The sequence below is a fragment of the Geotrypetes seraphini genome, chromosome 6 (genome assembly GCF_902459505.1).
Source record: "Geotrypetes seraphini chromosome 6, aGeoSer1.1, whole genome shotgun sequence".
Taxonomy (NCBI): Eukaryota; Metazoa; Chordata; class Amphibia; order Gymnophiona; family Dermophiidae; genus Geotrypetes; species Geotrypetes seraphini.
The window spans coordinates 130,397,098-130,414,876 of NC_047089.1; the positions used below are offsets into that span (position 1 = coordinate 130,397,098).

The 17,779-nt window shown below is 41.5% G+C and overlaps 1 protein-coding gene across 2 annotated transcripts in view; it reads left to right on the forward strand.

Moving 5' to 3' along the window:
- The window catches only part of SLC15A1 (solute carrier family 15 member 1), a 307,479-nt gene that overhangs the window by 105,151 nt on the left and 184,549 nt on the right, over positions 1-17,779 (forward strand). For both annotated transcript variants that reach the window (XM_033947427.1, XM_033947428.1), the window contains exon 8: positions 12,547-12,630. In XM_033947427.1, coding sequence (XP_033803318.1) covers positions 12,547-12,630 — 84 coding nt within the window. The remainder of the gene's footprint in view (positions 1-12,546; positions 12,631-17,779) is intronic.

A 17,779-nucleotide genomic window follows, 5' to 3' on the forward strand; every position in this document is an offset into this window, starting at 1 on the left:
TACAGCTAGGGAGTCCCACATTTGAGAATATGCTGCTTGGTTGTCCTACGATAAAGTACAGCTACTTACCATAAGAGGTGTTATCTGGAGACAGCAGACAGATATTCTCACATTCCTCCCACCTCCCCTGGTAGACTTCTTAGTTTGTTTACAGAACTGGGGTTTTGCGTGTCTTTGACAGTTGGAAAGGCACTCGCGTATGTGTGGTAGCGGGCAGTATGAAATATTTTAATTTCTTAAAGTGACAATGCACTATTTACTGTCCGTGATGTGGATCCGTGGATGATGTCACCCACATGTGAGAATATCTGCATGCTGTCTGTGGATAACAACTGTTATAGTAATTAACTGTGCTTTTCACTATTTTATCTTTTGCTTTTTTGCACAATGATAATGGGCATTCTCAAAACCATCGGCTCGCTGGGCTCGCTAAAAAGTTAAAAGTAAAGTTAAAAAAAAAAAGGTCACTACTCTTCAATGCATGCGCAGACCAATCTCTACAGAGCAATCCGGGTGGTTGGTTGGGGGGGGTGATTCTGATCGCCCACATTTGCATGAGGACAATTCATGAATCAGCCCCACGGACATGGATCGGATTGGATCCAATCCGTGCCCTTAGTGAATCTGGGCCTTAGACGTGCTATTGAAAATGCCCCTCCACGCCTACCAAATTGTGTATGTAACTTCTAATTAGTGTCAATTATGAGGTGTTAATTGCCAATTATTGGCACCAATTAGGCTTGTTATACAATTAAGTTGTGCACACAGATTGGCTGTGTGCACCAATTTGTATGAACAACTTAAGGCACCATATACAGAATTTGGGGGATACTTTATAAAATAGATGTGTTTGATTGTAGCTTACATGCAAACTTTTACATCTGTGCTTCTTACTGGATTTGTGCTAATTTAATAAAGACTCGTTCAAGGAAAGGAGTGTTGAAGGAGGAAAAAGAAGTGGCGGAAAGACTAAACATGTTCTTTTCGTCAGTATTTACAAAGGAGGACACATCCAACGTGATGGAACCTGAAAAAATCTTTAAAGGAGATCAAGCAGAAAAATTAACATCCATGGAGGTAAGCCTTGAAGACGTACACAAGCAGATAGATAGATTAAAAACTGACAAATCTCTGGGCCCGGACTAAAGGAGGAAATAGCGGAACTACTACAGCAGGTTTGTAATCTATCTCTGAAAATAGGCGTGATCCCGGAGGATTGGAAAATAGTTAATGTTACGCCCATCTTTAAAAAAGGATCGAGAGGTGACCCGGGGAATTACAGACCAGTATGTTTGACTTTGGTTCCGGGGAAGATAGCAGAAGCGCTGATAAAAGACAGCATCGATGAGCATCTAGAAAAGAATAAACTGATGAAAACAAGCCAACATGGCTTCTGCAAGGGAAGATCGTGCTTAACGAACTTATTGCACTTCTTCGAAGGAATAAACAAACAAATGGACAAAGGGGCCCCCTTAGACATCGTATACTTAATTTCCAAAAAGCCTTTGACAAGGTACCCCATGAATGCCTACTATGGAAACTGAATAACCATGGGGTGAAAGGAGACGTACATAGATGGATCAAAAATTGGTTGGCGGGTAGAAAGCAAAGGGTAGGAGTGAAGGGCCACTACTCTGACTGGAGGAGGGTCATGAGTGGTGTTCCGCAGAGGTCGGTACTTGGACTGCTGCTGTTCAATGTATTTATAAATGATCTAGAAACAGGGACGAAGTGTGAAGTAATAAAATTCGCAGACGACACCAAACTATTTAGTGGAGTTAGGACTAAAGAGGACTGTGAAGATTTACAAAGGGACCTGAACAAACTAGGGGAGTGGGCGACGAGATGGCAGATGAAGTTTAATATAGAGAAATGAAGTCTTGCATGTAGGAAACAGAAACCCGAAGTACAGCTATACGATGGGAGGGCTGGTAATGGGTGAAAGTACCCTAGAAAAGGACCTGGGGGTAATAGTGGACAAGACAATGAAGGCATCGGCACAGTGCGCAGCGGCCTCTAAGAAGGCGAATAGAATGCTAGGTATAATCAAGAAAGGTATTACAACCAGAACGAAAGAAGTTATCCTGCCACTGTATCGGGCGATGGTGCGCCCGCATCTGGAGTACTGCGTTCAGTATTGGTCGCCGTACCTTAAGAAGAATATGGCGATACTCAAGAGGGCTCAGAAAAGAGCGAGACGATTGATAAAAGGTATGGAAAACCTTTCATATGCTGAAAGATTAGAGAAACTGGAGCTCTTTTCCTTGGAAAAGTGGAGACTTAGAGGGGACATGATAGAGACCTACAAGATCATGAAGGGCATAGAGAAAGTGGAGAGGGACAGATTCTTCAAACTTTCGAAAACTACAAGAACGAGAGGGCATTCAGAAAAATTAAGAGGGGACAGATTCAGAACCAATGCTAGGAAGTTCTTCACCCAGAGGGTGGTGGACACCTGGAATGCGCTTCCAGAGGGTGTGATAGGACAGAGTACGGTATTGGGGTTCAAGAAGGGATTGGATAATTTCCTAAAGGAAAGGGGATAGAAGGGTATAGATAGAGGATTAATATAAAGGTCCTGGACCTGATGGGCCGCCGCGTGAGCAAACTGCTGGGCAGGGTTAGGGTTAGGGCCTCTGGTCTGACCCAGCAGAGACACTGCTTATGTTCTTATGTTAATTGAGCTCTTGACAATGAAATACCTTAATTTCTAATTTTTTTTATATGCTGGATCATAAAAAGAATGGGAAGAATATAAAGTCACATAATGTAAATACTTTCTTAGGCTTCTGCGGCTGTTATATGATTGTTGTAGTTGTCCAGGTCACGCTGCATCTGGGTAGGTAGAACCAACATTTCAGCCATCATGCTGTGGTTGAAACTTCAGCTCTACCTACCCAGATGCAGTAAGACTCAGACAACTACAACAAACATAAAGTAAATATTCAGTTTGTGACTGATTCTTTCTGTACAGGGTGCCCACAAAAACACTCCTTGATTTTAAATGGTTACTAAACCAAAATTTATTGGAATATTCTTTCACCTTTGAGGCTACAGTTTCATCAGCTCATAAAGTTTTAAATGGTATCTGTTGATTACATACACTCGATGTGCACCCCACCTGTTACTTGGCAAACATAGATGCAATAATCGAGCTCAGACCAGACTCTGAAGCATATCTGATGTGACTGTGTTTATAGCTTCAATGGTGCATTCCTGCAAATCATCCATAGTTGCGGGTAGTGGTGGTACATATAGAGAATGACACGGGGAAAAAATCTGTCCCCATCACTGCCCCGTCACTGGACTACCATCCCCTTTACCGCCCCGTCCCCACCGTTCCCTTCTCTGCCCCGTCCCCAAACTTGCCATCCCCTTCACTGCCCCGTCCCCATCCCCGTCGTCCCCTTCACCACCCTGTCCCCGCAGCATCCACCCTTCTCTCTTGCCACTCTTCAACAGCCCAAGAATCTCCCTCCCCCTTACCTTCGCGGTGTAAAGAAACTTAAGGGAGGGAAGGCGCACGGTCACCGTTGCATGCGCGGCCCCTTCCCTCCCTTCCTACCTCCGGACAAATCTATCTCCCTCCCTCTCTCTCCCATACCTTTGCGGTGCTTTAGAAAAGAAACTGATGCCGGTGAAGCCTGCCTGTGCTTGCCTGCAGTTGCGTGTGTGTGGACGGAAGCTTCTCCTCTGACAATTGTCATTTTATAAACACAAATAAAACAGAGCAAGGTTCAACAAAACCCATCTCCCCTCCCTTTCACAAATATCCACTTCCCTATTGTGAAAACTGAACAAACCAAATTACTACAGAATGCTACATAGATAAATCAAGCTAACAATACTTTAGTCACACATGGCAAGAATAATTTTAGGGGAGTGCAACTAGGGCAACTGGCCCCTGGTCAGAGAGAGAGCCCTAAGCAAGCTAGAAGCTAAAGAAGCATAGCCTGGACTTTGCAGTACCTAGTTATGTCTAATACCAGCTCTAGCAGAATACATATTTCAAATCTGAAATATTCTAATCACAAAATATAAAATAAATTAATTTTTTATCTTTTTGTTGTCTGGTAATTTTATTCTTCAAATCACATTGGTCTCAGGCTTTGGTTTTAGGTTCCTTCTGTCTTCATCAAGGCTTGGCTGGCTCCTGAAGGTAAAATAGGCACAAGAGGAACTGAGAAGAAAATGCCGAGTCTGACATGGACGCAATTTTTTTTTACCACAGGCGTAAGACTTTTCACCGCCCCCATGGGGCGGTAAAAGGTCTTGTCCCCATTCCCGCACGGCGGTGAAAGGTCTTGTCCACATTCCTGCGGTAAACCAGTTGCAAATGTCTCCATTCCTGTGGATTTACGGCGGTGACCTGCAGTAAACGGTCCCTGTGTCATTCTCTAGGTACATACACTCTGTCTTTCACGTACCCCCAAAGGAAAAAGTCACAAACAGTAATGTCTGGTGATCTCGGGGGCCACTTGAGGAACACCTGGTCATTTTGTCACATTGCATTGTCTGAAGTTTGCAATGAGGAACGGCTGGATAAGTTGCAGCTGTACTCACTCGAGGAACGCAGAGGAAGGGGTGACATGATTAAGATATTCAAGTATCTCACGGGCCGCATCGAGGTGGAAGAAGATATCTTCTTTTTCAAGGGTCCCGTGGCAACAAGGGGGCATCCGAGGAAAATCAGGGGCAGGAAACTGCACGGGGACACCAGGAAATTCTTTTTCACTGAAAGGGTGGTTGATCGCTGGAATAGTCTTCCACTTCAGGTGATTGAGGCCAGCAGCATAGACACATGGGATCTATTCACAGAGAAAGGTAGGGGAGGGTCATTGGGGTGGGCAGATTAGATGGGCCGTGGCCTTTATCTGTCGTCTATTTCTATGTTTCTAATTGCGATTGTGTAAGATCTTGCTAACCGTGCTTTTTGGGACTTGTATTTGCTGTCATCTTATTTGTAAACATATTCCAATAAGTTTTGATTTTGTAACCATTTAAAATCAAGGAGTGTTTTTGTGAGCACCCTGTATAATCATCAGTCCATTTGTGCATTTTTCACTTTCACCACCTTATTCAACCACTATTATTGAAATATTTAAAATATAAACTTCAGAACTTATCTTAAATAATAGCCATTTCCCCAAACAGCTGTTCTCACCCAGTTGCTCCCAAACAGTTGCTCCAACCATAGGAACCAACTTTTCAAAATGATTGGGGGTGCTAACCATTCTAGTGAGAGAGTGGACTAACGAACTCCAGAAGGATGTCCATGATATTAGGCTCCTCTTCCAAACACTCTATCTTCATGTGAAAGCAGTGGCCCTGCAGGAGACCCAATACAAACTTCTGCATCGCTCTTATATTACATGGGCTCAAGGGCATGTCATGGGGTTATGGCCAGACGATAATTGTATTAAATGTAAAATCCACAGGAGTACCTTTCTTCATTCCTTTTATGCTTGACTGAAACTGACTGGAACTCTGTCTGGCTGCTCTCCTGCACAGAACGATGCCCTGGAATGAACCTGCTTTGCTATTAGGGGATGTCCAAGACCTCCATCACCATGGACTGGACTCGCCCTCCCAGAAATCCATCTTACACGCTATTCTTGTGGGGAAAAATCTTGTCCTGAAATATTGGATCTCTGAGGAGGATCCCCCATACACCCTGTGGATAGCCTTGATGAAGCAATAGGCCCACTTTGAGTTGGACACCTATTCGTCGCATCCACAGGACAACTGGAAATTTTACTGTACCCTTTGGCAGCAGTTCTTGGATACTAATGTTTAAACGCTGTTGTATGTTTTTATGTGATGGATTGTATAGTTTCCCAGCTGTTCCTTTTGTTCTTTTTGGTTCCTTCTCTTGTTTTACTTGGAGGTGGGCTCCCAGTTCTCTGCATGTCCTCCTTTATGCGGCCTGTCTCAGACCGCATATCCGTTGGATGTCATCTGGGGCCCCATTCCTACGTGGCCCCGTTAGGCGTTCCCTGGTGGAGAGAGTGTGTCTGTATGTACGTGTCTGGATGTATGTGCGAGTGAGGCTGTGCTATGGGGTGTATGGGTGTGTCTTGTCTGGTTTGAGGCCATAGCGATTGGGTGATGAGAGTTTGTTTTGAATCGTTTGGGGATTCTGGTTGTTTTCTCTACCTCTAAAATGGATGGGAGTCCATGGCTGGCAAGTTGTTTTAACACTTCACTTTGCTTTTGATGTGGTTCTGATGCACCCTTGTTCTGTACTTCTGTGAGTTACCTTATTACTTGTGCCACTTTGCTCTTGTTGGCTGCACTGTTTGCTTTGTTACCTAGTGCTTTGTACTTGTTTGCCGGTTGCCTCTTGTCTCAATAAACATGATATTAAAAAAAAAAGAACTGTTCAATTGAAATTGGTGAAATATTCACAACAAAAATCGTTTTTGCTGTATCTATGTTATCATAATTATGAAAGCTTGGAGTCAAAGATGATTTTTATAAAATAAAGCTATGGATCGATGTTCAGCTGGTGGTGCTCAGCAATTTGCTGACCACCGCTATCATTATGCCCGAAAGTTCAGTGACTAGCGGTGTGCCCCAGGGCTCGGTACTTGGGCCCATCTTATTTAATATTTTCATCAACGACCTAGAGGATGGATCATCAAGCTTGCAGATGACACAAAGCTATGCCAGGCAATCAACTCACAGAAGGACAGTGAGGAACTCCAGAGCGACTTGAGCCGATTGGAGAAATGAGCAGATAAATGGCAGATGAAGTTTAATGTGGAAAAATGCAAAGTGATGCACTTAGGCAGAAAAAACAAGGAACACAAGTATAGTATGTCAGGTGCGACTCTGGGAAGAACCGAACAGGAAAAGGACCTGAGCATATTAATCGTTGGTGCAATCGTTGAAGCCGTTGGTGCAATGCGTGGCGGCAGCGAAGAACGCAAACAGAATTCTAGGCATGATAAAGAAGGGAATTGCGAGTAGATCGGAAAAAGTAATAATGCTGCTTTATAGAGCGTTGGTCAGACCACACTTGGAATACTGCATCCAACATTGGTCTCCATACCTAAAGAAGGATATAAAAATGCTCGAGAGGGTGCAGAGACGAGCAACGAAGCTAATAAAGGGCATAGAGTACTTGAAATACATTACATTACATTACATTACTGACTTCTATTCCGCCCGTACCTTGCAGTTCTGGGCGGATTACAAAAGAGACATCTGGACATTTCTAGGAGAAATTACTAGAAGATTGGTGGATTACCAGAAGATTGGTGAATTACAGTTTCGGGAATGGGATACAGCATGGAAGATTGGGCTATTCCAGTAGATTTACAATTTGGGGAGATGTACTAATTGGGGAATGACTTAAGAGACTGGGATTGTTCTCCCTTGAGAAGAGGAGACTGCGAGGGGATATGATCGAGGCTTTCAAAATACTGAAAGGAATCGACAAAATAGAGCATGAAAAAAAATTATTCACAATGTCCGATGTGACACGGACAAGAGGACATGGACTGAAGCTAAGGGGAGACAAGTTCAGGACAAATATCAGGAAGTTCTGCTTCACGCAACGAGTGGTAGACACCTGGAATGCTCTCCCAGAAGAGATAATTGCGGAATCCACCATTCTAGGATTTAATCTAATCTAATCTAAACCTTAAGTTTATATACCGCATCATCTCCATGAGTATGGAGCTCGACACGGTTTACAAGAACTTAAAATAAGGGTAAGTTAGATGTGCATCTCCTTATGAGTGGCATAAAGTGACATGGGTAAGGGTAAGCTAGATACACATCTCCTTATGAGAAGCTTAGAGTGATATGGGGACTAAAACTATGCCAGGGTACACCTGGCAGGGCCTCCGCGTGTGCAGATTACCGGACTTGATGGACCTATGGTCTGTTCCAGAGATGGCACTTCTTATGTTCTTATATCCAGGCTTCAGCAAAATGCTCTAGAGGGGGACAAATGATGTGGACGGGGTTGTTTTTAGAGACCCTGGTTGGTGAGGATGCATTGGTCGTGCACATTTTTTTACCGGGAAGAGCTGCATGAGCTTATTCTCCAGGTGTCTTCGATTTTGCGCCACATCTATTCGATTACAGGGCCTTCTCCTTTTTTTAAACATCTGGTTTTTCCCTGGCTGTTTTTCTTTGGACATGGTTCAGACACCTTCTCAAACTATCTCATTTTCTTTAGATTTGCAGTTTATATACCCAAATTCATGTCTGTGTTTCATTGGTGTACTCCTTGACACCACTCTTGTGAGAGTTTCTTCTTTAAGATTACTTTCAATCTGTCATCTGTCTGGGTCAACAGTTGTTTCTTTTTCAATCCTTTCCTGCCAGCCACATGATGGTTCTTTTGAGCAACAGGGCTTTTCCTGTTTCTGTTATGCCACAGGTCGGACTATATTTTTGTACTCCTCAGTGGTCTTTTGTTTTCCAGTGGTATCAGACGAGGGCTCGTCTCTCAAAGCACGTATATCTTCCCTCTGCAGTTACTTCACTTAAGGTTGATCTCCTCTTTTCTATCCAGAGACCCCCCTTTTTTATTTGTCCCCTCCTTGCATGGTCATCATGCCTGTTGCATCTTTTTCTGCATGGGGGTTCATACGGGCAATCTGTAGCCTCGGGCTCTTTTGATTGCCAGGGAACGGATTGTTCCCATCCATTTCCTAATTTTTTGAGTGATGTTTTTACCCTCATGGTTTTTTCATCATCTACTCTGTCCATTAAGTCCTCCTCCCTTGCACAGTCAATCCAGTAGTTATGCTCTACATATAATTGAGCAAGGAGGCTAGGGCTCTCTCTTGTTATGTCAGGAGGCCCTACTCTTATGGACTTGAGTTGCATCTTGCTATCTGCTCTTGCTGCTATTCATGAGGAGCTGAATTTCCTAGCAGACATTTTCAGCAAGATTCTCTACACTCCCGCATGGACTTTCCTTTTCACAACTCTCTAGTCCATTTTTGCTCAAGGGGGCGCTCTACAAGTGGATTTGTTGGCGACTCCTCACAATCACCAGTTGTCCCAGGTTTTAGATTTTTACTCCAGACTTTACTCCCTTCTTCATCTGTCAACAGATATTTTTCTTCTGGATTGGACGGGCATATTTCTATATGCATTCCCTCCACTTCTTCTCCTGTTGAGAATTTTATTCAAGCTCGAGAGAGATGTACCCACCATGCTTTTCTTTATTTAATGGTGGCTCATGCAACATGGGTTCTCCATTCTTCTTCAACTCAGTTTAGGGAGCCCTTTCTTCTTCTAATTTTCTTCCTCAGTACATTCTGACTCAGGAATCTTTGATTTATTCTAATCTCAATTAGTTTTTCCTTGGGCTGCGTCAATTTTATTTACATCTTTCTCAGCCCGTTTGTTAATTTCTGGATGTCTCCAGGACACCAGCCACTTAACCTTGCTAATATCAAAAGTGATTTCAGCTTTTTTCCTGGTGTCTTTTTTATCTGCCTGTTCCACCTTCCTACCCGGTGGTATTGATCTTGGCTTATTTCTTCTTTTGTTTGATTCTAGTTTCGAGTCTATATCTCTCAGACTTATTTTCAATGCTATTGCATTTTTTCCCTTTGTCAGTCAAGGGTCAACCTTTTTCTACTTATCCTCTGGTTTCTAGATTCATGACAGGGTTTTTTTTTTTTTTTTTTTTACTGTGTATAACCACACCTCATACCTCCTCCTGTCTTTTGGGCTATAGCCTTTTCTACTGGGTTTCTAGGTTTCTAATGGAATTTTTTCCCCTGTGAAACCATCTCTACAGTCTCCTCCTGTCATCTGTATTCTTCCTGTAGTTCTTTCCTGTTTGTTGATGCTACTATTTGCAACAATGACATCAGCTCAACTTGAGTTTCTTGCCTGGAAAGTGGTTTTCTGTATTACTCTCACCTCTGCCAGAAGGGTCGGTGAGTTACATGCATTACTTGCAGATTCATTCTTAACAGTTTTTCATCATGACAAGGTGGTTCTGTGTACATGTCCAAAGTCTCTTCTGCAATTTTCATCTCACTTAGTCAGTTCTCCTAGGGGAGCCCTTGCTTTGTATACTTTGGATTGTAAGCGGTTTTTTGTTCTCCTTAATTCACCAGTCAAAGCCGCAGCGATTTTCTCCCTAACTTTTCATTTCTTTTGATTCGACCCAGTTTGGGTATCCTATATTCATGAGAAAGATTTTCAACTGGCTGATTGCCTACATTTCGTTCAGCTATACTCAGACTGGACTAGCACGGGGAAATCGTGTCGCAGTCCACTGAGTTCGAGTTCTGGCAGCTTTTGTTGTTTTTCCTTTTAACTACATCTTTGAGGAACTCTGTAAAGCTGCTGCCTGGTCCTCAGTTCATACCTTCACTTCTCACTACTGTCTGGGGTCTTCTCCCAGGTGGGATGGGCCCTTCGGCCACTCTGTACTATTAAATTTGGTTTTCTAATGGTCAACTCTCCCACCATCCCATTTCTGTTAGCTTGGAGGTCACCTATCAGTGAAAATATGCTGCTTGCTTGTCTTGGGATAAAGCACAGTTATTTACCATAACAGGTGTTATCCAGGGACAGCAGGCAGATATTCTCACAATCCACCCACCTCCCCGGGTTGGCTTCTTAGCTGGCTTATCTTAACTGAGGGACCGCGCGCCTATGTCGGGCGGGAAGGCACTCGCGCATGCAGAGTGTGGGCTAGCCAGAACTTTTTAAGTTCTTAGAGTGCAATTCACTCTAAAGTGTCCATACAGGGGCTCCGTCGGTGCCGTCAACCATCAATGAGAATATCTGCTGCTGTTCCTGTAAGTAACTGTGTTTTATGGTATTGATTTTGCTGGATTAATGATGTTAGGTATATGTTTAGTAGAGGGAATGGATCCTGTAATGATTTAAGTAATTATGTTGTAGAAGTTGAAAACCTGCCACAGTTTCAGCTCCTGAAGATGCTGTAATAATGAAATGTGGTGCTACGTCAGGCTAGCTGGACACAGTCTGAATTGGAGTGAGAAGGTATTATAACAGCTTTGTCTAAGAATCAATATATGCTTTGGAACATTGGAGAATACTGGAGAAATGGAATAATACACCCAGACTATGATGTGGAACAGCTTTATTTTCATCAGAAAAGGCTTGTGAATGGACTGAGTTCAAGCTTCAGGTTTTCTTCCACTATATTGTGGGATAATATAGATTTTAGTAACTGGAAGTGCAATATGGATTCATTTATGTTTAATGTATAATATAGTGTTAAGATTTGTGTTATTTAGTAAAAATAAAGTATATTTAAATAAAAAAATCTGTTTAGTTATATGTATTAAACACTATTTATGTTGCTACATTGAAGAGTTCAGTAAAATTGCGAGCATGATTGTAGGCACTCAGTCTTAATAAATTTTCAAAGAAACCAGTTAATGAGCATAACTCTCAAAGTTAGAAGCATAAAGCTTTTGAATACTGGGCCATATTTCAGGGACGGGCTTATTCACATGGCTCATCTTTCTAAAGCTTGAAACTACAAAAGACGGGTAATTAAATCTCTCGAATCCAGTGATTTTAAGGCATATTCACCTGCCTTAGTATGTTTCGAGTGTATCAGCTGACTGAGCATAAAGGCACAGATGAAGCAATATAAGTTTTTTAAATGACATAGAAGCAGTCAACAAAAGGAGACTTCAAAGCCACATAATATCCTGTCGATATCATGTAAGACTTACTTAACCATTATGCAGACTGGAAGCTCTCTAGAGCAGCAATTTGCATGTAGGGTGGTGGATGGACAACAAAATATAGCGGCAACAATCAAATAAAACAGGCCCCAATGGTTAAACAAACTCAAATACCTATCAATACATACTTTTATCCACATGGAAGGTAGGTAAAAGAGCCCATTTATGAGTTACCTAGGAAACTGTCTTTATTCTATGAAGAAAAGTAGGTGTCTTCTTTATAGAATATGTTTCAAATACAGTGGTACCTCGGTTTATGAGTGCACCGGTTTGCAAGTGTTTTGCAAAACGAGCAAAACATTTGCAAAATCGGCGCCTCACAAACTGAGCTTGCCTCAATGTACGAGTGCCTCCCCCCACGATCTGGCACTCCCCCGCTCACGTCCCCCTCCCCGCCGCAATCCGACATCCTCCTCGTACCCATCACCCACCCGAACACATCACTTACCCCCCATCTGGCACCTGGCAACGGCACCGGCACCAACGCACAGGACATGCCGGTGCCGGTGCCCAAAGATCTGTCCTCCTATTCGCTGGGCCTTGAGCATCTGCGCATGCTCAAGGACTTAGTTCCTGCTCTCTCCGAGATTCTCGAGATCTCCAAGAATCTCTGAGAATGTGCTGCTTTTTCTGATGAACCTCTTAAAGTAATTCTAACAGAAATATTTACTGAACACTTTTTCTTGGTAATTTTATTGATATGCAAGTATAGAAATATCTAAACAGCAAAAACTATTTATTGCTCCTTTACTAGTTAAGTGAAATTTTTGTGAAGTGAAATGTGTTTTTCTTAGAATAAAAGCTCATTAGATGACATTGTATTGTTTTCTTTCAGCCCAAGAATGCGGTATTTACAGCAAGCAGCAGTGTTACCCAATGGCTTTTGGAGTTCCTGCAGCACTTATGGTTGTTGCCCTAAGTAAGTCTGTTAAATATTCACCAGTTAGTTTTCAGTCTGTGCTGGTCAGTGGTTTTGAAGCTGGGCCATGTTTGGACATGAGCACTGAATAGGCCACAGAAAGAAGAAAGCAACAAACTCTACACCAAATCATGAGAAACACAAAATGGAACACAGAAGATCAGACATTCAAGCTGAAAAAAGTATTTTAATGACAACTATATAGGATGGAATCTAAAAAATGGACACAATATGGACTGTATTTTGGCTAACAAGCCTGCATCAGGAGTCCTAAAAAACAATAAATAATAGGAATACAATAAATAATATAAAATAGATAATAAACATTAAAATATAAGACACTGGACCCTAAAATAGCACATAAGAAAAGAAGAAAAGGTATACATAAATATGTATATATAATGAAAAGCTATATACTTTACAAAATATAAAAACAGAGGAAAGTTGTAAAAAAGTTATGATGGAATTATATTGTAAATAAATGACATACTTTAAAAGAATCCACTTAAGAAATGGCCAACATGTGGTTAAATATTAAACCAAACCTATATAGATATGATTTAAGTGTTTTTTCTGTTCTGAATGTTTCTAGAACTGTTCCATCATCAGCACTTCCTCTATTTATCTATATAGGTTATGTTTTATATCTAACCATATGTTGGCCAGCGGAGAGGGAACAAGGCTACTTGCAAGCAAAATCAAGCGAGAAATTGAGAAGTTTTTAAACTAAGAAGAAGGGGAAAGCCGACAGTTGACCAAGAGTCGATGGTTCGGGAAACGGTATACCCAGAGGATACCATGCAAGAAGATTGCAGGAAAGACTCACCGGATCATAGGCGAGATAGAAATACTGACAGATTGAAAGGGACGGAAACGAGGGAGACAGAAGGGGGAAGGAAATGCAAGAAAGTAACAGGCCGCAAACTTAAGTGTATGTACACAAACGCAAGGAGCCTAAGGAATAATATGGGGGAATTGGAAGCTATGGCACAAAAAGATAACCTAGACACCATGGCAGCATGGAAACATAGTGGACTGAGGAAAACGTCTGGGACACTGTGCTATCGGGATACAAGCTATACCGCAGATACAGAGTAGGACAAAAAGGTGGGGGTATTGAGGGAATTGAGTCTACCGGAGACAACACGTTGGAAACAAACAATAAGGTGGAGTTTCTATGGGCCAAAATATCGGGAACAAATGGAACAGATAAGAAGATCAGCATCTACTACCGACCTCCAGGGAAGTCTGAAGAGACTGATGGAGAAATGAAGGACGAGATTAAACACAAATGCAAGGGAGGCAACACAGTTATCATGGGCGACTTCAGTTATCTGTAGATAGACTGGAACCTAGGCACCTCCAGCTGCAGAAGGGAAACCAAGTTCCTGGATGCTGTAGGTGATTGCTTCCTGGAACAACTTATCAAAGAAAATACGAGAGGAAATGCAATTCTGGACTTAATTTTAAATGGACTACAAAGACCGACACAAGGTATAGAAGTAGAAGGGACGCTGGGAAACAGTGATCACAATATGATTCACTTCAACCTGGACACAGGAACAAAAAATCAATCCAGAATGACGGCCATGGCACTGAACTTCTGAAAAGGGAACTACGAAGGGATGAGAGTCATGGTGATTAGAAAGAGGATAAGTACTGTAAATACACTAGAGCAAGCATGGTGCCTTTTTAAGGACACAGTCACCGAGGCACAAAATCTATATTTACCACATATTAACAAGGGTTCCAAGAGGAAAAAGAACAAGAAACCGGCATGGCTCACTGTAGCAGTGAAGGAAGCGAAAAGAGACAAGAAGACTTCGTTTATGGAATAGAAAAGGACAAAAACAGATGAAAACTGGAAAAAGCACAAGCAATATCAAAGCAAGTGCCATAAGATGGTAAGAGGGGCCAAAAGAGACTGTGAGGAAAAAATAGCCAAGGAGGCAAAAAAATTTAAGTCGTTCTTTTGATATATTAAGGGGAAACGACCCGCGAAGGAAGCAGTGGGGCCATTAGATGACCATGGAATAAAGGGAATACTAAAGGAGGACAAAGCCATCGCTGATAAAGTGAACACATTTTTTGCATCTATATTTACCAAAGAGGATATATCCAATATAGCAGAAGCTAACAGGCTATGCACAGGAAATGAAGATGGGAAACTGACAGTGTCAATGGTCAGTCTAGAAGAGATATGCAGGCAGATTGATAGGCTTAAAAACAATAAATGACCAGGACCGAACGACATCCACCCGAGGGAAATCAAGGAACTGAAAGGGGTTATAGCTGAACTGCTTCAACTAATAGCCAATCTGTCGATCAAATTAGGAAGGATTCCGGAACACTGGAAAGTTGCAAATGTTACGCCGATCTTCAAGAGGACTGAGGAAAACGTCTGGGACACTGTGCTATCGGGATACAAGCTATACCGCAGATACAGAGTAGGACAAAAAGGTGGGGGTATTGAGGGAATTGAGTCTACCGGAGACAACACGTTGGAAACAAACAATAAGGTGGAGTTTCTATGGGCCAAAATATCGGGAACAAATGGAACAGATAAGAAGATCAGCATCTACTACCGACCTCCAGGGAAGTCTGAAGAGACTGATGGAGAAATGAAGGACGAGATTAAACACAAATGCAAGGGAGGCAACACAGTTATCATGGGCGACTTCAGTTATCTGTAGATAGACTGGAACCTAGGCACCTCCAGCTGCAGAAGGGAAACCAAGTTCCTGGATGCTGTAGGTGATTGCTTCCTGGAACAACTTATCAAAGAAAATACGAGAGGAAATGCAATTCTGGACTTAATTTTAAATGGACTACAAAGACCGACACAAGGTATAGAAGTAGAAGGGACGCTGGGAAACAGTGATCACAATATGATTCACTTCAACCTGGACACAGGAACAAAAAATCAATCCAGAATGACGGCCATGGCACTGAACTTCTGAAAAGGGAACTACGAAGGGATGAGAGTCATGGTGATTAGAAAGAGGATAAGTACTGTAAATACACTAGAGCAAGCATGGTGCCTTTTTAAGGACACAGTCACCGAGGCACAAAATCTATATTTACCACATATTAACAAGGGTTCCAAGAGGAAAAAGAACAAGAAACCGGCATGGCTCACTGTAGCAGTGAAGGAAGCGAAAAGAGACAAGAAGACTTCGTTTATGGAATAGAAAAGGACAAAAACAGATGAAAACTGGAAAAAGCACAAGCAATATCAAAGCAAGTGCCATAAGATGGTAAGAGGGGCCAAAAGAGACTGTGAGGAAAAAATAGCCAAGGAGGCAAAAAAATTTAAGTCGTTCTTTTGATATATTAAGGGGAAACGACCCGCGAAGGAAGCAGTGGGGCCATTAGATGACCATGGAATAAAGGGAATACTAAAGGAGGACAAAACCATCGCTGATAAAGTGAACACATTTTTTGCATCTATATTTACCAAAGAGGATATATCCAATATAGCAGAAGCTAACAGGCTATGCACAGGAAATGAAGATGGGAAACTGACAGTGTCAATGGTCAGTCTAGAAGAGATATGCAGGCAGATTGATAGGCTTAAAAACAATAAATGACCAGGACCGAACGACATCCACCCGAGGGAAATCAAGGAACTGAAAGGGGTTATAGCTGAACTGCTTCAACTAATAGCCAATCTGTCGATCAAATTAGGAAGGATTCCGGAACACTGGAAAGTTGCAAATGTTACGCCGATCTTCAAGAAAGGTTCAAGGGGAGATCCGGGAAACTACAGACCAGTGAGTCTGACTTCAGTACCAGGAAAGATGGCAGAGGCTCCTGATAAAAGGACTGCATCATTGATCACCTTGATGGACACAATCTGATGAGGACCAGCCAGCACGGTTTCAGCAAAGGAAGATCTTGCTTGACAAACTTACTGCACTTCTTCGAGAGAGTAAACAGGTATTACAAGGATGACACGGTCGACATTGTATATCTGAATTTTAATAAGGTGTTTGACAAGGTCCCGCATGAACGACTATTTCAAAAAATTGCGAGCCATGGAATCGAGGGTGATATACTCATGTGGATTAAAAACTGGTTAGTGGATAGGAAACAGAGAGTGGGGGTAAATGGATAATACTCAGACTGGAAAAGCGTCACGAGTGGAGTGCCACAGGGTTCGTTGCTCGGGCCCGTTCTCTTCAACATATTTATAAATGACCTGGAGATTGGTATGACGAGTGAGGTGATTTAATTTGCAGATGATAACAAAGTCATAACGATAAATCAAATAAGATTGAAGAAAATAGAAATTTGTTCAAAACATAAAAAACTAATATAAGCCAGAGAACAAATTCATATCAAGTTAGTATTGAATTACCCAAGGCACTACTTAAATAATTTTTCATGCCCTTACTGGGGTGGTAAACTCATCATTGGTCTTGGTAAAGTGACTTGTGCTGTAAAAATTTTTAAATAATTTTAATGTCAGTTTCGATAAATATAAAGTGCATTAGGTGCATAAGGTGCTAGAAGAAGGAAAGCACTTATTTTTTGTGCCCGACGGCTGTCCAACCATTTCACACTCGGTTTCATCAGGGGCTATGCCTCCTTCTATTATTGCACAAACCTAAAAAATAAAACTTGATCAATATTTCAAAAATTGTGAAAATCCTAACAATATCTCTGACCATTGATTAATGATCTCTTTAATCCATTATTAAATAGGTTATATTGAAGAAATATTAAAAACCCAAGTTCTAACACTCTACTGCCCTAAATCATTCTAAGCTGAATAGAAAATCAATTAAAATGAATTGATAATTTGATTCATATTTAAACAAAATTTATTTGAACCTAAATATAAAAAATGATGTGAATAGCTACACCAATTAAATATTCAACCTTATTGTTCCCTTTAAATATATTTATTAAAATTCATTTAACAAATAGGCACTCTGAATTATTGTTATTAAATTGATTACCTAATTATTGTTCCCCTTAATATATTTGTTGGAATTCATTTGGCACTCTATTAAATTGATTACATCAAGACACTTCAACTTTAAATATACTTAAAGACCTTAAATTGATAAGCCAAAAACAGCAAACCTTAAAAGACTAAAAGAATAACACAAATAAAAATCAGAAAGGGACCTCTAGAGTGCTC